Source organism: Streptopelia decaocto, assembly GCF_964273445.1.
Source record: "Streptopelia decaocto genome assembly, chromosome: 4".
In the NCBI taxonomy this organism is placed as follows: domain Eukaryota; kingdom Metazoa; phylum Chordata; class Aves; order Columbiformes; family Columbidae; genus Streptopelia; species Streptopelia decaocto.
The window spans coordinates 61,914,790-61,938,562 of NC_138658.1; the positions used below are offsets into that span (position 1 = coordinate 61,914,790).

At 40.0% G+C, this 23,773-nt stretch overlaps 1 protein-coding gene across 10 annotated transcripts in view; it reads left to right on the top strand.

Moving 5' to 3' along the window:
- The window catches only part of LDB2 (LIM domain binding 2), a 249,774-nt gene that overhangs the window by 170,120 nt on the left and 55,881 nt on the right, over positions 1–23,773 (top strand). For all 10 annotated transcript variants that reach the window (XM_082050731.1, XM_082050724.1, XM_082050727.1 and 7 more), the window contains 2 exons: positions 1,073–1,195; positions 2,840–2,923. In XM_082050731.1, the coding sequence (XP_081906857.1) occupies positions 1,073–1,195; positions 2,840–2,923 (207 nt within the window). The remainder of the gene's footprint in view (positions 1–1,072; positions 1,196–2,839; positions 2,924–23,773) is intronic.

A 23,773-nucleotide genomic window follows, 5' to 3' on the forward strand; every position in this document is an offset into this window, starting at 1 on the left:
TACAGGAACCTTTTCTTTTGAAAGCCATTATACCCTATTTCTACAATATCTCCATACCCCACATTTGTAAGTTACTCTGAATAGGAGCTGTAAGTCTAAACATCTGGTTTAAAGAAAAAAAGTCAGCAACAGAATGAGTTAATTTTCAGATCATGCATCATTTACAGTACTCCAGTCAGGACACCATGCTGGGCATGTATTTTGCACCTTCAAGACCACCGCAGCCACGGTGGGTTTTCCACATAAAGTCATGCACAGTCGTTTAAAAGTCCCCTGTAATTTATTTTACTTTTCATTTCCCGGTAGCACCCACTTGTACATTTATTCCTCCTGTATTTTCTCTCCTTTCTCAGACTAGACCCCTCATAAAGCTGCGTGAGCCACTTTCTGTGGAAGCAGCTCCCATGTCCACGGCTGCAAGCTCTTCTCTGTTCCCCTGGCCCTCCAACCTGCCATGGCAGACACCCCGTCTGCCTTCCCTTGGAAGGATGGGGTTAATAAAAGTAGATAAGAAATGAAAAATGAAAATGGGGTAAAATGCCTAGAAAAGACAAGAATGAAAAAAAAAAATAGGGAAAAAGATCAGGTTTGGCCACAGGCATCCAGGGTTCTGTGTACTCCAACTGGACGGGAAAGAAAGGTTTATATGCCAAGCTATTGTAAGGAAAGGACAACATAAACCAGGTTGGGACTGACTGGTTCAGCAACTTGACATCAACTGTGTGCAGTGGCACCACAGCCACCTCCACTGCAAGGTTCACTCATTAATTAGCAACAGCAAACTGCAAGGGAAAGAGAACTGATGCAATAAATAAGATTTAGCACACACAATATTCTATATTTGTAAAATGCTATAAAATCTATTATAAGTTACTGTCTCTGCGGTAAGGCCTATGAAGTAATTTTCCCACATTCATTTTTTTTTCCCCCAAGAGAAAGAAAAACAATTTACCTAGCAGAAATGAACAATAGAATACTGCTCTGATATTTTTAAATGTTGTTTAATCGATTATACAATACCATTGAAAACAAAATTCCTGGGAATTTATTTCATGCATTTTATGTATTCTAGGTATGCACAGAAGGACGTCTTATCTTGGAGTTTACTTTTGATGATCTTATGAGAATAAAAACATGGCACTTTACTATTAGACAGTACAGAGAATTAGTCCCACGCAGCATTCTAGCCATGCATGTAAGTAATCCTTTTTTCACTTGACCTAATGCAAAGAGATGAGATTAGGTTTATGAAGAACTCCAGCAAATTTCACACCCAGGGCAATTAACTATAAATATTTTGTTTTGCCTGCAACTGTGTCCATTTACAAATTCTTTCACCACTGCAGTGTTTCTCAGTGCTCTATTGTTGCCGCCGTTGCTATGTTTTTATTTTGTTTTAGCACATAGTTTTCTTTTTAATCCCATTTGGTGGTCTCTATGATCCAGGCTCATAATCTGTTCTTATTGGTATGAACTACACTAAATTCAGTGAATTTTCATAAATGTAGGTACAAATTATATTTAGCTTTTAAATTAAGCAAACTGCCAAACTTCTATGAGACAGAAAATAAGTAATTACCATATATTTACGTAGAAACCTTTAGAATTTTAATCCAGATCTTCTTTTTTTCACATTTCAAGATGTTTTTTCTTTTTTACTAATTCTATGAAAATAGACACAGTGGAACATTAAAATATTAAGTATTCTACAGGTTGAAGTTAAACTATTATAAAGTAAATCATTGGGGAGAAACAAAGGACAGTCTTAATGCCACTTTCAGTTCTGAACTGTAGAATTGTTCAGATTAGTAGTGCTCCATCACAACATTAATTGCAGGACTATGATTTTACAGAGGGTAAGAACACAGGCCCAAATATGTGCCTGTATTTTGACATCAAATTACTTAGATATCCATAGATAAAGATATATTCTTAGTGAGGAATTCTAAATAACTTAAGCAGCCTGGACCTGGACTTTTCTTAAAATGTTATTACAGGCCTGAAGAAAATACCTTTAAAAATCTGCCCCACCATTTCTGTCTCAGAGTTATTTTAGAGCACTGACCTGTTGAACTCTTCAACAGTTCCCCATGAAGGGAGCACGAAGATGGCCATGAGCAACAATGTGTATTTAGAGGGCTGCAATTCACAGAGAGCAGACCAGGTTAGGCAGCAACCAGCAGGTATTAATTTTAGTAATGAGATTGATCTCATTTTAAAGAGGAGGCTGGTCTCACAGGTAAAGCTCCTGTCTCGGGTCAGAGAAGAAATGTGCTTGCATTTTGCCTGTTTAATTCTGGGAAAATAACTTTGACCAGAAGGGTTCTCCAGTCTGTGCTTACTGCCAGTTACATGATCAGCTCCACTAAAGGTGCTTTGATGAGTTCTCTCTGCTTCGGTTTCTTATCCACAGAAAGAAAGCAATACCTTCTTTATTCCTGCCTTTTATCTGCATAGTCTCCTGGGGCTCCCAGCCAACAAATGGGAGGCTCAAAGTGTACTGTGATCCCTCAGGATCCCTTTGGTGGGGACCTGCTGTCTTGCATCTCTGTGCATGACTGGACCTCCTAGGTCTCTCTCTTGAATGGACAGATATTGGAGAATGGTCTTTAATTTGTTCCAATTTCTTGAGGTTTTCATTTGTAAGATTTTGCATTTTCCTGTGCAAACAGAGTTCTGTAGCTTATGACATAAATTTAGCATCAATGTATATGTTGTTTTCTTTTACATAGAAATGACCTCTCTCTTCAGAGAACCCTCCCTGCACTCCACCAAGCAAACAAAGAAAAACAAATAGACAAAAAGCAAAGTGAAAATTCTTTTTTCCTGTGTTGTTTAGGCACAAGACCCTCAGGTGCTGGAGCAGCTGTCCAAAAACATCACTCGAATGGGTCTGACAAACTTCACCCTCAACTACCTCAGGGTAAGCGTACTATAGCCGATGATTATTGTGAGCATTTTTTAAAAGTTACTGTTAGCTTTGAGTCAAGGTAATGAGAGCAGAGTGTGTGTCGGCCAGGTAAGAAATGGACTTTACTCTTAATGAGAATGAAGGAGAAACACAGAGACTGTAATAAAGATGTAGCTGCTAACAACACACTGTTAAAAAGGATAAGAATTTTATCATGGAGTCAAAGCAGTGTGTGAGTAGCCAATGCTTTTAAAGGTCTTTCTTCTCAGTTTTGAATAGCAGCGTTATTTTTTTGTAAGCATGAAGTTCCCCACCATTTTTTCTTTCTTCTTACTGTTCCTGACAAAATGGTAGCTCATTCTTATTAAGAGCTGCCTGTCTTCTCCATCTGTTGGACCTTCCCCAGCAGAGGCAGAGCTGAGTGAGAGCTCAGCTCCAGCCCCGTTTGCAGCCCCTCCAAGCAGTCCTCACTTCACTTGCCTCTGGGAGCCTGAGCTCCCTCCTCAGCCGTGCACTGAATCGAGTGTGTTTTTTATGATTAAATAATGCATTTGTTCCCATTGCTTTTTGACCCTTAAAGTGCATTCGAAGTTTGGAAGTTTATTTTTATTCTTGAAAGTATTCCCTGGTGTGGGCTTACAATGCATACACTGAAACAGAGTGTAGAGTTCATATTTCAAGGTTAAAATTCAGACTTTTTTGTTATTTCTAGGCATGCCATTAGTAGATAAAATGAGGCAAATTAATCAATACACCAAGCTAACTTGGCCAAGAACATCTGATTTTATTCCTTTTAGTTGTTTGAGTAGTTAATCAAGATGCTTTTTTGAAGATAACAAGAACACGAGAAAATGCAGTTATTTGCAGTCTAATATAGAGCTGTATCTGACAGTCTCTATTTTAGCTGCACTTCATTCAGGTCTATGAACCTTGTAACACCTTCCCTATGGATGGAGTCCTACCCCAGAGTGTTTTGAACTCCAAGAGGGACAGTATGCAGGACTGAGATGTGTGGTGAGATCTCTTTCACGGTGTCCCTACAGCTTATGGACTGCCTGTAGTTATCCTTTCTCTCCCATTGTTGATTGTTCTTATGTGGTATCAGCATAAAAGTTACTGTGGGAATTATATTCTGAGTTATGCAGAGCATGTCTGCTGTGGCGTAACTGAAAGAAGAATATGACATAAAACCTCAGAGGAATAATACATTGCATTAGAACTTTTCTGCCTGCAAATACAAGAATAATATGTGTATGTTGTACATATTGTATTGTCACTGTTAGTTTAGTCTCTGGCTTGGTACAGAGAGTGACTGTTGTGCTTTGGCAACATCGCTGTAGCCAGATTGTCATCAACTTGTGGTGAGGCATCCTAGAGCACATTCTCCAGAAATCCCCACTGGGGATTCCTCCTCGGTCACACCAAGTTTTTGCTACACCCTCATGGCAAACTGGGCAGCAAGCAGCTGGCTTAAGTAGGCTATTGTCCTGTGGCACAAGGCATTGCCCTTTTTTTGAGGTCTTTGATCCCCTTAGCACAATTGGACACACCAGCAAGCGTTTGGGCTGGCCAGGGGGCCATGCTGAATGTGCAGCGCTCGCTCCATCGCCAGCTCCTTCTGAGTCCTTTGTGGCATATTCCTCTGAATGTGACAATGCAAATGAGAAAGGCAGGTCCCTGGTAGGATGTAGCTGGCATCAGGCACCCATGCTGCTCACCCCATCAGAATAAAAAAAATCATAAAAGAGACAGAAAAAAATCCACAGAAAAAGAAATCTGAGATTTCAAGTTAAGGAATCAAGATAAGCACTAGGGAGATGAGCAGTGAAGTGCACGGGGATGAAAAGATGAAGTCTTACTTTTTTTCTTCTTCCAGACTAGTTTCGTTAGCTTAACAGACAACGTTAGGTCTTTGGGTGCAAAGCTTCCTCTGGCTCCTGCTGTGGTGATTCCAAAAGGAAATATTTTTTTTCCCAAGCCAGTCTTTGCGTCTCTCATTCTTGCAGTGAGGAAGTGATCATTCTGCTCTTTTTTCAGATGTTCAGCTCATCATGGGAGCTCATATTAGATGATATCTTTCCATTTTGATTTACTTCTTTCCCAATTACTTTCTTCTGTTACTTTTAACATAAAAATCTATTCTGAACTCAGGACTGTAAAATCAAACGCTAAAAAGTGTGGTAAATCCACTTGGGTTTAAAGTGTCTTGTAGAGGTTTTTGGTGGTGGTTTTGGTGGTGGTGGTGTTTGGAGTTTTTTTCTTGTTTGTTTTAAGTCAGCATTTTATGGTATTTTACTCAGTCTTTCCTATGTTTAGTAATTAGCACTGTTACATGGTTTTGAATAAGGATTTGAAACTAAGCATAAAAATGATTTTCATTTTTTTTTCTGCTGCACACAGCAAAGGCTTGTGATACTCATAAGCAAAAACTTCACTGATGGGCAGAATTAATCATTTTTATTCTCTAATGTGCACACAGCAGCAAGCTGTGCTGCAGTCTCTTTAAAGGCATAATTTAAACCTGGGTTTCAGATAGTTGTGATACAAAGGTATAGCCTGGATTTTTTACATTCTAGACATCACAGAATGCTAAATCATTGCTAGTTGGAATAATTGGAGTTGCTGGCACGTAAACCGGTGTTCCAGAGTGCCACATGCCTGTAGAGCCACAGCTTTGGATGCATGCCCAGGTTTGTCTTCATTCACTCTGAGTAAAGCTGTCCAGAATAGAAGAACATTGATTTTGTAAATCATATTTAATACAAATTTAAAATGTATCTTCTTGGAACCTGGAAACGAAATGTTTTGTCCTGTGTCATTTGCCAAATGCTCTTTCTCCCTGTTTTCTCTGGCTCTGTATAAAACCATAGGCTTCCTTTCTTTCTAGATACTAGTTTGTTTTGTTCGAGCATAATTGATTACCTCATCAATGGGGTCAGCATACTTTGCTGTAGCTGCTGACTAGAGTTGAATAGGCTGTCTCAGAAATAATGAGCAAAACCTTGTAGGTTTTAAATTAATATCAAGCTTTTTAAAATGTAATTTCTCATCAAGCAGTAGATACTATGAACTATCAGATAATAAGGCTAAGACCTATATCCTACTCTCAGTCAGTATGAGTCCAGGAGCAAACAGGAATCCTGTACAGAGCTTGAAGATGGAGACAACACTCAAAACAACAGTTTCCACCAAGCTACAATAACTTAGTCCCCACGCGTTACCTTATTTTTTTTCTATGTAATTTTCTAGTTGCTCAGCTATTTTGTTTAGATCTTCAATGTGTAATGGATTTGAATGTACTCTAAAACAGTATCTTTATACGAGAAGCACTGTTCATAATTTGGAGCTCAAATGTTTCTTTCTGCCTTCTATAAAACTATTTATTCTCTCAAAGTTTCTGGCATTATTAAAAAGCCAGCCCCTCCTTTCAGTTAGACAGGACTACTTGGCCTGAGCCTTGAAATACGGTTGCGTCTTGCCCAGCTGGTTTGTCTTTGCTTTCTTGCACTGACTGGCTTGATTTCTTAGAGCTCTTCCCCAGGTGTAGCTACTGCATCCTCCCCATGCTGTGGTCTGCTCCGGTAGCCAGCTTATTGGTGTTACTGGAACTGAATCTGCATCTACCTTTGCAAAGTGAGAGCGTGGCAGAGCCCTCCCGCTCTGCAGGAGGCAGGGAGCGCACACGTCCCTTTTCCCTTGTATCCTGTATGGCTGAACTAACCAAGGCTTGTCTGAGCTACAAATTATGCAATTTGTTTGATTTCTGTATAAATCAATAATGGAGTGTAACGATTGCAACACAGAGAACAATATTTTCTGAATGCCCACTTTCACTGATTTAGTTCCTCGCTAGACACTTCCAGATTTCTTCTGCTAGGAAGATAACATGAATTATTTAATGGGACACAATTTTCTAAAGGCAGTACTTACTTTGCAATCAAAAGTATGGGTACCTATTGTGTATGCAAAATTTTCTTTTGCACATGCAAAACAGGCACACATGCAACTGTTTCCTTTAATGTGCAAAGAAATTTGCTTCTCTAAATACAGTTTCATGCATGGAAAGGATATGAATTAAAACAGTTTGGGAGCTGGTTTGCTCCTAATATGTACCAATTCATGTCAGCTGTATGGTCAATATTTCACAGCTGTTCGTGTGTCTTCAACGAAGGAGAAGGATTACATGCAAGCATGTTAAGGATGCAAAATTAGATACCCAGGGAAAAGAAATCACAGGATACTCTATTTATAGTTACCATGCAATATGAATTCCTTTCCCTTTGTGAATTATATTGTGTCATCATCTTCTAACAACATCATCATGCATTGTGTTTCCCCCAGTGTCCTTGGTGCATACAGTGCACGGGATGACTAGCCCTCACTCAGAAGGGAGCCGGTCTGGTGCTGCTCGATTCCTCGTAAGCTTTTCTGCAGCATCATTCTAGTATCTCAAGTGCAGATGTTAACAGCTGCATAGTACTGACCAACTGGGCAGCTACTGTCATTCCCAGCGTGCACATGTGGCTTTGGGGCATGTGGATGAGCACTGGGACACTCACAGGGGTCAGCCAAGGGGAGGTGGCCAGTCGGATTTTGCAGAACATTTGCAGTTTCATCTCTTGAATAACAAAGCTATCAAGGTTGGATTCAGTCTGTTGTCTCAGACTGGCTATATAGTAGAAAAAGGAGCAGATGATGTTCCTGGGAACGCAATGGTGAAAATGCTTTTTTCCGTGACTTAGTACCACAGTAGAGCTTAAGGGCAGGGGCAGTTTGTTATAGCAGCATTGGGTTACTCTAAGATCATCCTTTTTTGTTCTGCAGTTCCTTGATTTGTGCTTCTGCCACGTTGCCATATCTCCATAGATACAAATGGAGTCCCACACACAACAACTTCATTTCCTTTGTGCTGTGCATTGAATGTGAGGTGCTAGGGAAGCAGAGTATGGGTTCATGTAGCTGTATCCTGACGGATATAAGTAAAAAGTTCTATTAAGATTTCACAAGCACTTGAAGAATGGGGTTTGGATCATTTAATCATTTAAAGAATCCTTGGAATGGGAGGTGCTGAAAGCAGACACAACATTTTGTAGATTTTATTCCTATAAATGATGAAAATTTTCAACCTAAACAAATTCAGCTTCGAACAGCTCTTCCTATTTAAATGCAGTCAAAATCAGGGGGTTCTCATGGTAGGATTTAGTAGACTATAGCTGGTGACCCGTAATCTGTCTGTGCCAACTATAATTAGTTGACTATGCCAAGGTTTCCTGGTAATGTAATTTCTTAGCATTTATTTTAGTAATGATCACAGTGGTTTCTGTTCCTCTCTTTTATGCATCTAATGCTTTGTGGACAGTATTATATGTTACTTTCAGAATAATAAATGAGATGTATTCTTTGCAAGAGCTCATACAGTTAAGTGTTAGCTTTTCGTTCTTAACAATGACAAAACGTCACAGACTAGTTACATCAAGAGTTATTCCATCACAAGCAGAAGATACAGCACAATTTTTAAAAAAGAAGTGCTCAGGATGGAGTGAGTGGGACAAGGGATCAGGGATGGGAGAGCTGCAGAAAACAAGATAGGTAGAGAATGAAGCACCAGTTTAGAAATGTTTTGATGAGAAGATGGAATCTGAAGGAACAGAGATAGGATATGGGTTGGAAAAATAACATTTATATTGATGATAATAATAATAGTAGTATGCTTTTCGTCCATTGATCTCCGAGCCTTTTATTAAAACAAATGAAGTGTTTTATAGATAGGAAAACTGTGGCACATATCAGAAGAAGAAAAAAAGAAAGAAAAAGATGGAGCAAACCAAATAGCATTTAAAAAAAAAAAATCAGAAGGCATTTTTAAACCAGACCTTGCAGAATACAGTGAGCTGGTGCAATACTGGCCACTTCTGCTTCTCATGGCTCAGAAACGGGCTTCAGTGTTTGTGGAGAGCAGGAATTTCAGAAGTCAGTTAAAAACGGGTAACAGCAATAGAGAGTAAGTGATTAGAGAACAAATTGGGATTTCAGGAGAAGAGGCAAATTTTAATGATATTCTGGATATGGTGATGGCCAGTCTTCACACAAAGGGCGCTACCAGGCTCATGAGTATCAGTTAAGGAGAAAGATATATTGTGTGTGAACACAGGCCAGCTACCATGCCCACTGGACATACCATAAATATGACCTTTGAAATAAAATTAAGGTCTGGACTAATGAGAATGGAAGGATGATAATCAGCAATGTGAGTCCTTGGAGCATCCATGAGTAAGAAATCAGAATGAAGTTAGGTTAAAGCAGTTTAAAAATAAAAAAAGTCAGAAGGGTAAAGGAGAGAAAAAGGGAGACAAAGACAAAGCACTAGCCATATAGAACAAGCTACAAGATTTGAACTAATAGTGTTATTTCAGAAAAGAAGATGAGAAAAAAAAAATCCAAGAACACAGCCACAGGCTCTGTTTTTAGTAGACCAAATTAAAGCTTGGACTAGTATGCAGTGCAGTCATAAATAATAATAACTATTAATTAAGTTTAGGAATGAGAGCTGCAGAGGTACGATTTGTATGAAGACCTGAAAATGCCAAAACCAGCTTCTTGTTCAAAGCAATGAAAACAGCAAAAATTTTAATTAGTTGTTTAATATTGAATATCCACGGGTGTTTGGTGTAAATTGTTATGCATGGAGGGGTGGGTGCTCAGAGGGGGTCAAGAAATAGGCTTTAATGTAAAGCTGGTGGTACAAATCTTTGTTCTTGGAAGCAGTTATTTTAGAACTTGAAGTATTCCTTGTGGAAAGCTTATGGCAGCCTTTTGGTCTGCTCTTAATTTGGAAAGTGAATCCTATGCCCCCCCCACCTTGTGTTTTTAATCTCGAGAAAGATTATTTCATGAGTCTGTTTATTGTGATATCACAAGCAACTAGGTCATATAATCTTTTAAAATAATTTTCTATATGTAGTTAACTGTACTGGTTAGCCTTCCCCTTCGTCTGACACTTTTTATAGGTAAAATGACATTTCTGCTTACCCGTCTCTGCTAGAGAGATCTTTGATGCATCTCAAGATTGAATTTGTCTTTTCTGTGTCTAGATCTGTTGGAGGCTTGCTTTGGGCTCTGGAGTTTGATCCTATTTCCAGGATGTTCCTGAAAAGCTCTTGTGTGATGCCCCGATCCTTGTCCATATGAAGGATGCCTCCCCACTTCGTCATTCAGTCTGTCCATACACTCCCGCTTTTTCTGCTGTAATCTCACCATTTTATTTTCACAACAGAAACCCTAAAAACCAAAACCTGACTCTAAACAGTAAAATAGAACAATCATTTCAAAAGCGAGTAATAGTTCTGGGCTTCTCTGGGTTTTAGAGGCACAAAGCTAAATTTCTCTTCCAGTCACCTCCCTTGTACTGGTGTCAGAGCTGGGTCAGGAGACTGATCTGATTAAAAACACAAATCTAGTCCTTTCCACCCAAATTATGACCATCCTTAATACCTCTCTGAGTGCTACTTGTGCTGGGCAGGGAAGAGAGCAGCAGTGTGGATTCATGTCAGCTGGCGTCTCTCTTGAAGTTGGACCTCATCTCCAAATTTGCCAGCACTGAAAGGAGAACATGAGAAAATGCAGGGGAGTCCTATAGATCCTAAGCTGTAAATTTCTCTTTCTTACTTCTGGATCTTAGAACATTATAGCAGTTTTGTCTGACCTATTATGGCCTCACACTGCTATAAATTTATTCACTTCAGCAGAATGAGTACTGAATTTCAATGGTACAATTTAGAGCAGACTCTTTCTCATACCAGATTACCATAATTTACAAAACTTGAATTGAAAACAAAATAAGCAGAAAGAGAAAAGGTTGATTTATTTTGCTGGTTCTGAGTGAAAAAAAATGATCTATATATATGGACATATGGATATAAATGGAATGCACATTTTTGTAGGTACCCTATGAACCATACTGTTTTGTAATTTACCAATTAATTGCAAATATTCTCCGTTTGTACTGACCTATTAGAAAACTTTGGTAAACTATTGCACTGCTGTATGTACACATACATGAGTATCAGTGTCTATCTGGTGGTCACTGCTGTACAAATCTGTGCATTACTTTTGATTTGTGAGCATACATTCCATTCATGTTAAAGGAAATATCATCAGGTGTATCAAATTAATACACAGAAGCCCATGATTTTGTGTTTCCCTTACCTAAGGCAGACCCATAGGATGTAACGTGGAGAATCTCCAGGCAGTGCCGATGAGCAGAGGTGCTGAACCAGACCTGTACTGATGCACCCGTTAGGCTTGTGAGCAGAGTGGAGGCAGAAGACATTTTCAAAATGCTGACACAGGTTTCCGTCTAAATTGTGTCACTTCTGGTACTGGTGCTCTGCACAGCTAGAAAACACTGCTATATTGAATATTCCTCCCTACCACAAATTGCTTCCTCAATCCAGTGCCCTGTTACCTTTTCCAGCTGGTATTGATGCCTCACCGTTACTTCCTAAGAAAAGGCAGTTCGTTAATCAAAGATACAGTTCAACATTCATTAAAGGCAATGGATATATCTCCTTTGATCCAAATGTCATCTCATTGTTTTTCATTTATTCAGAAGTCTTTTATAGCCATGAAATCCAACTTATTGAAATTAATTTCTTCATTCCCTTGGGCAATTTTAGCCATGAAAATGCCATGCTTCATGAACAACAACAACAACAACAACAAATGGTTATTTTTATTGCAAGTTTTTTTGTTGGTTTGTTTTGGGGTTTTGTGACAAAAGAATATTAACTTGATTTAGCCACTGATTATAGTTCTTAGGTGAGCCCAAAGAAACAAATATCAACTTGAGGATCTGATTTGAAGAAAGGGTTTAGGAATAGAATGAATGAATGCAAAAGAATATGGCTTTCATAGCAAGACAGAGAATTTTCTCATTTTATTAATCGTTCAGGCAAAACTTAGAGCCAATTTAATTAAAGGACTGTGCACCATTTCTACCCAAGATAAGATGATTTTGCTAAAGTAAGTATGAAAGTATGAAGCAAATGAAGAAAAGCCCACAGCCCTATTTCCTAGCCTATATTTCACAGCATCTCATTGATAAAGCAGGACTGGACCCAATCATGCTGGATCAAAACCTCCAAGGAAAACACAAGCACTCTCTAAACGAGTGATATTGGTGATTAGGCAGAGATCACAGCGCTCTCCAGAGCAGACCTTGTCTCACTCTGGTGCTTCGCTGCACCAGCTTCATCAGGAGTATTCCCACTCTGTACACCACAGTGTAATGTAGATCCCAGGTCTACAAGTTCCAATCAAAGTAATGAAATATAAAATGGAATAATCTTCTGATAGTGATATGCAAAGGAAGGAAGTAAATTTCAATCTTCTAAACACTACACCGGACCTTTCCACTAATTATCTTTTGACAAGATGTATTAGAGCTACGGTGTCATTTGAAATATTATAGTCTATTTTAATAGCAACTCTCTGTCTTTTATAACTCTCCCAATATCGTGATGGTATTCCAATGTATCCTTGGATGCCTTACTGATTTTCTTTCCCATTGTGTGAGATGAAATGTTCAGGCACACAAAAGAGATAATATCATATATTCTACTGCTAAGTGCCCTTGAACAATGCAATTTTTAAAATGAATTAATTTTTATGAAAATAATTGCAATAAGAAACAGAACATGAAATACAGCTTGCTCATTATGATAGCTGACATTGTAAGGAGAATGAAAAATGATTCAGAACAGAACATATATTCTTGGAGTCTTTCAACGTTATCACCAAAATCGTATTCGTTACACTTTTTGTTTCTTTTGTGCACCTTCTTGGTGGATAATTGTATCTTGAAGACCATCTATTCTCTTTATTTCTCAGCTTCTTTGAATTCTTTCTAGTTTAGTATAAGGATAGGTTGGTTCCTGTAGTCTTATTTTAATATTTAAATTCCTACTCTGGACCACTTTGCTACAAAAAGTAAACTTACTGTTATTTTAATAGATGTTAAGGAAGAATTCTGCTTTCAGCTGCACAAGTATATAAACTGGAATAACATCTGAGAAAGCAGCAGCTTTTCTCCAGAGTGACATAACTGGGTGCTTAGCTGCTCCTGTGCTATTTATCTATTTCATTACCTTTAGAAATACAAGGTATGAACTCTAACAGATTAATTAATGAACTTCACAGCAGCAAAGGACAGGTGGACACTGTTGTATTCTGACCTCCAAGGCTTGTTCCCAAGCCCTCTGCCAATCGACCTGGTTCTGCTGAGACCAAGGGAGCAGCCGTGCACCACTCAAGACTCTGCCTCCCTTCTAGACCAAAAAAAAAGCAGAGATTAGAAATACATGAAGCAAGAGGAAAAGCAGCAGAAACTAAATCTACCAACATAAGCTAAAGTACTGTAGCCCCCAGGGGGCGTAGAGAAGGATGCTGCCTATGAAGATGCTCTTACTTCTCTGCTTACGGTGTCTACTCATGTTTCTTGCACCAAATTCTGCTAAAGACCATTTTCGTGAAGAGAATGCAAAACCACAGAAATCACAGGAAGGGTCAAAATATAAAACAAAATCCTTTTTTTGCCACTGATTGGTTTGGAGTGATATTTTAGGCTTTTTTCTCTCCATTTCCTTTTTGTAAAATTAAAGAAGAAAGCAGCTATTTTAAACACCTGCTATGAAGGCAGTTATTGGTCCTTGATAATGTCTTTGTTTAAATGGAAGTTGTGGCTGCTTAGTACTTCTCAAGATGGATGTATCATGCCAGCTTTTAGCCCTAATTTATATTCCCACACAAACCTAAAGGGAGCTTACATTTTTAACTTCCAGTGTTTGATTTCATTGTTCAAAGTTTTGTTATTTTATAGTTTCTTTCTGGACAAGAATCACATTAGAAAGAACTTCAGAGGATATCAACTGCAAGAGGGTTGTTGATTTAAGTGGAATTATACTGAGTTATTAAACAAACAAACAAACAAACAAACAAAAAAAACAGGCCAAAAGCTTTTAAAAGGTGAGCTGGTTAAATTTTGCTCACACTCATTTATTTTAGGCCCATAAACATATGCTTTCCCAGGCAATTAATACAGTTCATCTTTGCTCAGCTTCCTACTAGTAAGGATGGAATCAAATTCTGAGGCTAGTTATGGATACAGTCCAAAGAGCTATTCATCTACGTGTAATCATGGAAGCTGATGTATATAAAAGTGAAAACAACCATTTGTCCTCACAATCTGGCCTAAAGATGATCTATACCTTGGGAATAAGGTTATATGGACAGTTTTTCTTCTCATTAGCTACTTTATTCGTATCTGCAGGGGCTGTCAGGAACATGCATTTAATAACACTTAACCCTCTGTGTTTTAATAAATAAGGCTGTTTGAATCTATAGAATATCATAGAAATTATGATTGTGCAGAAAATGCCTTTGGTGATGAACAATTCAACCTCCCACTTGGGAGCACTCAAAAAAAAATTAAACAAAACCCAGAAGGGATTAATCTATAATGACTTTTTTCATTTTTTGCTTATCAACTAGGTATTTTTATATTAATATAAATTCTGTGGTTTCCCCAGTTTTAGTTGGAAAAAAAACCCACATATTAGTTGGCCATTTTAGACAATGTGTTACTGAGGCAATGGGAAGTCCAGGGAGTACATCTGTGGTTGGTTATCGGTGTTAAACACCTTGAATGAATTGCGTAGCATCAGGCAAAACAGATGACTTCAGTCATCCAAAAAGTACAAGTAAATGCACTGCCTGCAGGCTCTTGCAGCTATTATAAAATAGAAATAATTATGAAGAGGGGAAGAAAGTTCATCCATGTACATTTGCTAAAGTATATGTCCATGACATCATTGATAACATGCCTGAAAGTTCTAGCATAGTAAAGCCATTTCCTATAATGAATTTTGTTATGCCTTCTCGTATTTTCTGTGGACTCTGAAAATCTAGCTCTACCTGCACTCCCATCATCATAGTATCTGATCTTTTCGCAATTTTTATTTTTTTATTCTAGCAATATTGTTATAAAAGCATTATACCCATTTCACGAGTGAGGAGCTTTAGGATGCTCAGGACATAAAGAAACAGGCAGACTTAGGGTCTTCATTACAGCCTTCAGTTAGAGTCTTGTCTTTGACCAGAGTTCATTGCTTGTGACACTACAGGCATTTGTGCCATGCTGCTTTTGGCAAGCCATTCTTTTTTTATTTTTACAGCACAGCATTGGAGGTGCCAAGTGCTGCCTCGCTTTATCTGGTATTCCAGAACCTTTGCCCAGAAGTTTCTACATATGGGTCAGTGTCCTCCTTAACCTGACAGAGTTCAAAGCCTCATGTGCTGATGCACCACAAATGGGCTAAAAAAACAGTGCGTGCTGTGGGCAGCCAATTGAAGCTGGGTCGAGATGCAACCAGGAGGGCATGGCTCCTTGGGTCAGAAGGGAGAGTACAAAAAGGAGCCAGATTGTTTCACCTGATAGGGAGCATGGCTGACTAAGAATGAGGACTTCTGTAATTCAGTCTTTGCTCTCATGACTCTTTTTTTTTTAATTGAAGAGCCACTGAACAGTGCGTTAGAGGGAAGGTGCTGGTGGTTTCTCTTCTACATACTCAATTTGTACTTCTATACACTTAAGCCATCTGGGTCTGTCAGACTTATAGCCCATTTGTCTGTTCAAGACCCTCAGGTTATGTCCATCCTAGTATATTAAGCAGCATCTAACGATGTTCTTAGGTACCTGAATGCAATGTCTATGCTCTTTTAAAGCTCTTCCAGGCCTGCTTTGCTGACTCTCAAATAATTCCTGGGTACGATTCAGAATTTGGCATGATATAGAGTCCATTGCTGGAAGTCAACTCGTGTGTGGTCTCCTGTATTGGTGCGTGAGAATGCATAACATTATGAAGGTGAGACATTCCCTGCCAGTTGGCCTCACTGCTGGTGAATGGTGCTGGCACAGTTAGTTTGCTAGGATTGCATAGGCACACTGTTTTGTGAATTCTGAGTTGTTTGGGCATGTGCCAGGCACGCCTCAACCAAGGCAGGTAAAACACAGATGCCTCGGCAAGACTTCTGATGGCTCATACTCTTGGAGTTGAATGCTTGAGTGTAGGTGCTTTTGGATCCTTTTTTTTTTTTTTTCTGAGGTTCTATTTAGTGTTATGATCATGGTCACAGACCAAGTATGAGCTTGAAGATCAGCTCTCCTAATTTTTTGCCTGGTATCACTACCACTGTTTCATTCTTTTTTTTTCTATATTAACAGAAACACATGCTTGTGTGTACCTGTTCTTTCTGTCACAGGAAAATGCTACTATTGTTCTGCGTACGAGGATCACAGTTGGTAATAATAATTCACTCTGTCAGCTAGCAGGAGAAATGGCAGCCTCTTTTAACTCCCCTCCCATATGCACTTCTAGTAGTGACCGAAATACCTCTACTTGCCTCTGGCAGAGGCCAGCTGCCTACACTGGAGGCAGGTGTGTAACAGCCAGGCACCAAAGTGCCCAACTGGTACATTACACAAGGTGTTCCAGGAGGTGAGGACAACTCCTGAACGCCATGGAGAACCCCTGACACTTGGAAGTGTGTATCCAGGTCCACAAAATGGGACTAAAATCTGTAAAAAAAAATACCAGCTTCTTCTTGAATACCTCTGGTCCTTGTGTGCCCGTCTGAATAAAGTGAAAATTTACTCCCTGATTTCTTTTGTTAGTGCTGCAAAGTCATGCAGCTTGCAAAGATTAGAGGAGTACCTCCTTTCTGAGTCGCACTTTACAACAGAATTGTTAAGCACTGAGTGCAGTGTTTTATTGTGGTGATATATGAGACAGAAGGAACACAGCTTGACTTTCAAACTCCAAGCAAGGGCTTGCAGTGCCAGCAACTAAGAAAAAGATATTTGTACATGTAAACTGCAAGTCTTATCTGGAAATCACTGTGAGATAGTAATCTTGGGACCTTATGACGTTGTTTTACCAAGACACAAATGAAGTATAACAGTAGTTTAAGGACCTTGTTGTGTGAAACTTTGCACAAATCTAGTAATAGATCAGCTGGTCTGTTTTTAAAAGGAGGGAAGGAAGACTATTTATTTCCCCCCAAAGGAACTGCTACAAAGCTATTTTCCTTATCAGAAGAACACCTTTTTCCTGAATGTTATCTCTTTGACATTTGTTCTGTATAACCTAATGAGGGCAGGTGGAACACCATGGGAATGAGTTATTGTTGATTTGATATAATTTTAACTTTGTTTCAAGCTTGCACGCGGAGTTGGTATTTTGAGCCTTCATTTTGCTTATTGGTGACCTTGGGCAATTTTATAGTCAACAGAAAGGGAAAAAAAAAGTGTTACTTTTTACTGCTAGGCTGTTAGGTGTCTCAAAGTCATTTCTAGCGACCATGACAAGCGTTTCTATATATTTTTTCTTCTGTGAGCAGCAGAGAGTATTGCTTGATCTTCCCACGTAAAACGGTAGGGAGCACTCATGATTCAGATTCCTCCCTGACTGATTTAGACCTCTTACAAATTTAGCAACAAACACACCGCAGTGGTCCTGGCTGGGGGTCCCGTGGTGCCGGCAAGGCGAAGCAGAAGCTCTGGCCCTGCATGCTTCCCCTCTTACTAATGGAGCCGAGGGTCTGCTGGGTGTTGCCTGTGCTGACAGCCGGACACAAGCTGACCTTTGTGCATGAGAGAAGTTTCCTGGAATCCTCCCCAAAACGATCTTTTGACAGCATCATGTCCGGCAGCTGGGCTTTCTTCTGCCAGATGTAAGGGGCTATGCAAACCTGTTACTCCACTGCTGGCAGTGGTTTTGGCGTTGGGGTTTGATCCTCCTCAGAGGAGATGCCGAGTTGTGCATGCAGTAAAATGCCATGATGTCCATGCCTAGGTACAGCCTCTTCCCATTGTGGTGTGAACCCAGAAATGCGTTAAACTCTGGATCAGACAGAATACAAGGTTGTAGGGTATCAAGGCTTAGGGAATATTTTGGCAGAGTCTCTTGAATCTTAAATGGCCAAACATCCATGGTCTGTTTACAACTCCTTAATACTTTACATGGTACTATAATGCAAAACCCTGGATGAAGGTGAGTTCCCAGTGCTGTTCCTCTGCTAGGATCAGGGGGCAGCTTCTATCACAATAAGAAGAAAAACTGCTCTAGCTCAGCCTGCCAGATAAATGATGGTTCTTTGGAATTCAATCAGGAAATCAGTTCTCCTAAAAACCACATTCTCCTCTTCACCATATTTGACTACTAGGAAAACTAGAAGAGTCATATACAGATAAAAAGGAATTTAAATGCAGTGCAGAACTAAATGTAGTTTTCTCTGGTCCTGGCTTCTGACCAAAGAGATTTGGTACCCAGCTGTTACGTCATCTTATTTATGCAGTCCACCCATAGTGCAGTAAGGGTGATCCCCAAGAGCAATTCTTAGTCTGGACCTGAGAGGCATGAGTCTCCACAGAAATATCAGCCTCTGCTCCAGAAAGACCCTTTCTGGGGAGCTGAGTTAATGGGCTTTAAATAGGGCTAAAGTAAGACAGCTTTCCTTAAACAAATAGACAAGGATCTCACTCAGAACAGACTCCTAAAAATGCCTTTGTCTATCACCAAGGAGAAAACCTTCTCCAATTGATTTCAGAAACCCACACGTGGATTAGCTGTCTGTACCGGCTTCTTAAGCAGCAATTGTCCCACATGACCAATTTCAGCCACACATTTCTGCCCACGTGCTGCCTCTTCCCTTGGTCATTTTTTGGACAGATCTGTTCCCCCAATTGATTTGCTGTAGAGCCACACAAGTAGCTGGGCTCACAAAGCAGTGGGGACACCATGGTGCTGCTTAAGCTGGTGTTGCTGCCTGAGAAACAGCAACCTTAGTGTAGTGTCCTTTGTTCCACTTAAATTTGAGAAGAAACTTCTTCTCAGTAAGGGTAAGAGAACACTGGAACAGGCTGCCCAGGGGGGTTGTGGAGTCTCCTACTCTGGAGACATTCAAAACCCACCTGGACACATTCCTGTGTAACCTCATCTAGGTGTTCCTGCTCCAGCAGGGGGATTGGACTGGATGATCTTTTGAGGTCCCTTCCAGTCCCTGACATTCTGTGATTCTGTGATTCTGTCCCTTCCTAAAGCTTCCACGTTATCTCTTCTGGCTTTGCTTTCTGGGAGAGGAGGAGAATGGAGAGAAGGCAATCAGTTAGGACTAAAGTCTCTGAAACAAGATTTTTCCTAGGTAGCAGCTTATTCAATATTTGATGGGTCATTCAATCACAGGTTATATGGTTGGATACAAATACTTGCAGTCTTCTTGCTTCTCAACAAGAGCTTGACTCATTTCTCCACTTAGCCACAGATTACTGAAGGGTTGGGAAAACTGGGGCATATCTAGTGAATATAAAAATATTGCCAGCATTTCTTACGTTCTCCACACCCTAAATATTCACTTTGTGATGCACATACCATGTCACTTCCCAAAACACCAAGATAAGGGTTCTTTTGCAGCCTGCAAAACTAGTTAAAAGCTTAAAAACAAGGGGTCTGAAGGAGCATATTCCTGCTAAAGCTTTGCTGGTCAGTGGTGTCTGCTAATTTATCCTCATGTCTTGATCAATTGACTCATGTCATAATGATCTCACTATTTTCCCATTCAATCTCAGAATAATTTTAATGACTGGAAATCTCTGGCTCTGGCTGTGCTTTATGTGTTGTGTCATCTCTTAGACTTCAGGAAATTTCTTAGCAAGAGTTTCCACCTTTCGGTGGAGCTAACTAAAGAGCTCTCCAAGCTGCATGATCCTTCGTCATCAGCTCCCAGAATGAACCCACTTGGGAAGAACAAGATAAATCAAACAACATAGACAAGGACATAATGCAGACAATTCACAATAATAAAGTAGCTGCATTAGTCTCAAAACAGCAATTCAGAGCAGCATAGGATTAAGCAAATATTCTATATGCCAGTTCACTTGCACCATCTGCTGAACCAAGTATCAGAAGGGGAAAGGATAGTAGGCACATGGGACTGTGTGTTGAAATACATTTGGAAAAAGAAAATTGTTTCAGGAAGCTATGAAAACAAAAATCTGGGTGCTTACAAACCCGCAGCTGGGAGAGGGAAGGAAGAATGGTGACATTTCATAGACCTCAGAGATTGGATTTTTTCATTTACGATTTTTTAGGAGCAGGGAAGGTTGTAGAGCCTAAAATTATCTACTCTGGAGTCTAGTTCAGACTCAGATAGGAATTGCTATTTAACTATGGGAAACACAAGTGTGGAAATTATTATGCAAAGAATAAGAAGCACAGGTTTTTCAAACATGCTTGGGTGCTGTGAGTGAGTACATGCAAAGTATGGGCCTGGACATAGTCACTGGCTGTTGTTTAGGTGGTTTAGACAATGCAGCTGTTCACTAAGACCGTGTTATGTTGATCAGAGCAGGCAATAGGCATTTTGATCCTTTCAGCTGATCTTTGGATCAATAGTACTGCTGAGGATGGTTTCCTGTAAAATATGATTGAAAGCTGCGGAACTCGGTTGTTCAGACACTGTTGTGAAATATATGTATTAGTCAAGAGGTGATACTGGACTTACATCTTGTCAAACATAGGAACAGTAATATAGGAAAAAAAGATCCTGGTATTCCAGTAGTCCAGCAAGTACGAGCGCATCTCTGAAGTGTCATATCGTGTACTAGCATATACCAAGCCATTTAAATGACTGAAAATATGTGTTTATTTCTCTTGATCAAGACTGCTTAAGTATTGGAAGTTACACCTTGTAATATAAATCGCTATAAGAAATTTAATTGAATTGTTACTTATTTAATTGGTAACAATTCCACTTAACAATCTGTGCCACAAAAGATAATGGCTATGGAAGTCAAAAGGCATTTGCACAGAAGTTTAAGCTGGTGATAAATGGCTTCCTCTGTGCGATGGCACACGAGCTGCAAATACTGCCCCATCTTTAAAGAACTGAAAAATTCTGGTTTAGCTGCAGGAAAAGGAAAGAAAAAAAAAAAAAAAGGTAAAGAATTGTATGTGTCCTGTCCTTTGGTGTTGAATAACACAGTATTTTGTAACATGACTGTAAAAATTAAAATGATCCCTTTAACAAATACAGTAAAAAAAGTAGTAATTGTTTAGGTAGTTTAATTTTCAGTTCTTATTCTATCAGAACACCTCAGAATTACTGATAAAAGCATCATTGATTCATAGATGGTGTTAAAAGACATAAGGCATCAGCAGAGAACCAGTCTGATTTTGTGTATATCATAGACCATTACATTTTACTGAATTATTGCCAAACTGAACCCAGTGGCTTCCATTTCACTGAGACATAACTGGTGTTTGGCAAGAACAGAAATATTCTCACAATAACCATTTTGAATTATGGAATTACTAGTTTCCTTATTATATATACGGGAGACAGACTAGTTCAGAGAACCATTGGAAGGGCTTTCTGGATGTCATGTGGGGTACCAGGAGGCTATTTTCTCAGGAAAAAAAAAAAAAAACAAAAAAAAAAAACACGACAGAAATCTTAAGGTCTCAATAACTCCTTCCCTTAAAACTGACTTCTCCTGACACTAGTGGTGATAATGAGAATTTGACGATTGTTCTGTGACTTGTGTGATATTTTCAGTCCTGGCTGGAACACATTAAAAAGCTGTTTTGAAGATAGAGGATACATTACTGTGATCACACTAGCAGGAAAGTTCAAAATCTGTCCTTGCTCTCTAAAAGCACTGAACTGCCTGAAGAAAATTGATGTGTTAGCATAGGCGAAATTATCCAAACTGTGTGCCAGAAGTAAAATTCACATTGCCTTGCTCACATAAGAAGATGTAAATTGGCAATATTCTTTTTATTAAAAAAGTATTAGAAGCCAAATCGTAATTGTTGTCATGGTCAGAGTTTCCAGAGACAGACACGGTGCCTTGTGAGCTTCTGGGGACATTGTGACTACTCTGGAAATAACAGCTGCAGCATCCCCAGCAGCACCAGGACCTCGGCATACTGTCTGTATGCATCAGTAATGCATGGACAGAGCTGTCTGCAACTGACCACAGATTTCGGCTGCCCGGTCCAGAAACATAGGTCTGTCCAATTAGTCCAGTTCCTCTTCAACATAGAAATCAAATAGGACATCCCAGTCACCAGACCTGTAGCTATCTTTTGGTAGACAATGTTCTTGGCATAAATCTCTCTGGCCGCATTTCTGCCAGTAAACCAAACAGAGCTACGGCACTGTGTCAGGAGATGGTGTATAAATATCCACGCAGGTGAGCTGTTGGCTTGTTTGCTCTGACAGTTTCTCCCATGCCACCTCTCTCTCTCCCAGACCACATCTTGGTACCGTTCTCAGAGCAGCCTGGGTGAGGGATGGTTTCCAGTTAGAAGCTGTGCCCACCCCAGCAGGGTCCAGCTGTGTACACACAGGAGCTGCTCTGTCACCTGCCCTGGAGGCTGCAGAATGGGCCTCACCCCCTACATGTGTGCCTTGTAGGGGCACAAATGTACCCCTACGTCTGTGGTTCCATACCCTTCTATAATGGATCCTTGTGCGCTGGATCACCAAGCCATGTAAACTTAGTCTGGATCGGATGAGAGCAAAATCACACCTCAGGTATACTGACAGAGCATCCATTGTGCAATTTAGGCTTTGTTCTTTGTGCTGGGCAATACCTGATCTCATGGAACTGGCAGATGATTCCTTGTGTGGCATGAAGCATGCTGATACAAAAGTAACCTGTCAAATATTTTTGAAAAAAATTCGAGCTGGTCAAATTAGTTTCTACAAGCACAGTTCCCTGCATCACTGGTACCCAGAAACTTTAACGCCAGGGTTGCTGTGCTGCTGAAGCACAGTCCTAGTCACACAGTTAACAGCATTGAGAGGAGCACTGCAGTGCAGTTGGTAGCACCGATACACACACAGAAGACCTTTTTCAATATTGCTATTATTGAGAACTTCAAATGAATGGATGTGTTTGAAAGACTTCCCAGAAAATACATTTCCTTTTCAGCTGGCAGCTCAGTTATTCATCTAAGTAGTCTGTGGATTAAGTAATTTGACAACCATTGAAAGGTTTCTTTTTGTGAAACAATTGTGTGTTATTGCTCTCTCCTTTTTCCATTTCACCTGTACAACTAACCCAGAAATTCAGCACAGACATATCAAGACACACACTGAGATCAGACAGCAGCCACACCAAGCAGTGTGTGATGATGCTGATGCATGTCAGGATCTACCGCAGGACAGGCTTGTAAAAGACTGGGGAGGGAAAAACGGAAGCAGAGAAAGAGTTTTTTCCTGTTTGCTTTTTAGCTTACTTCTTTACACATGTGAGGGAAGAGGGAGCACGGATCTTAGTCATTTCACGTCACAGATTACAGCAGCGGAGGTCAAGTTGAAGTACAGCATCATGTATTGTAAGGCAGTTGCATGATCCGGTATCTAATTTATGAAAATACCAGGCAGATTGGGCATTTTGATTTTTTTAAGTGTGTAGTGACTGTCAGTTTGGTTGGTACTTCTCCATCTTTCTGTCTATTCTGTGCTGCCTTGCCGGATGAGGGGAAGAGGCTGGACTGTCCATGTGGCTGCGGACACCATGTCACACCATATTCCCTCTGAGGGAGGACATTAGATGGGTTTCACCAGGATCTACCTCTGCAGCACCGACAGACCCCTGAGCACTTGTGTGCAGGGGGCGCAGGGCAATGCTGTCGCTGCACACGATGCCCCCACAGTGCTGTGAGATGCCATCGTTCTGAGAAGTGGGGACCTGTGTGTTATACCTCTACCTGACCATCAGATCCACCTACCTTAAAT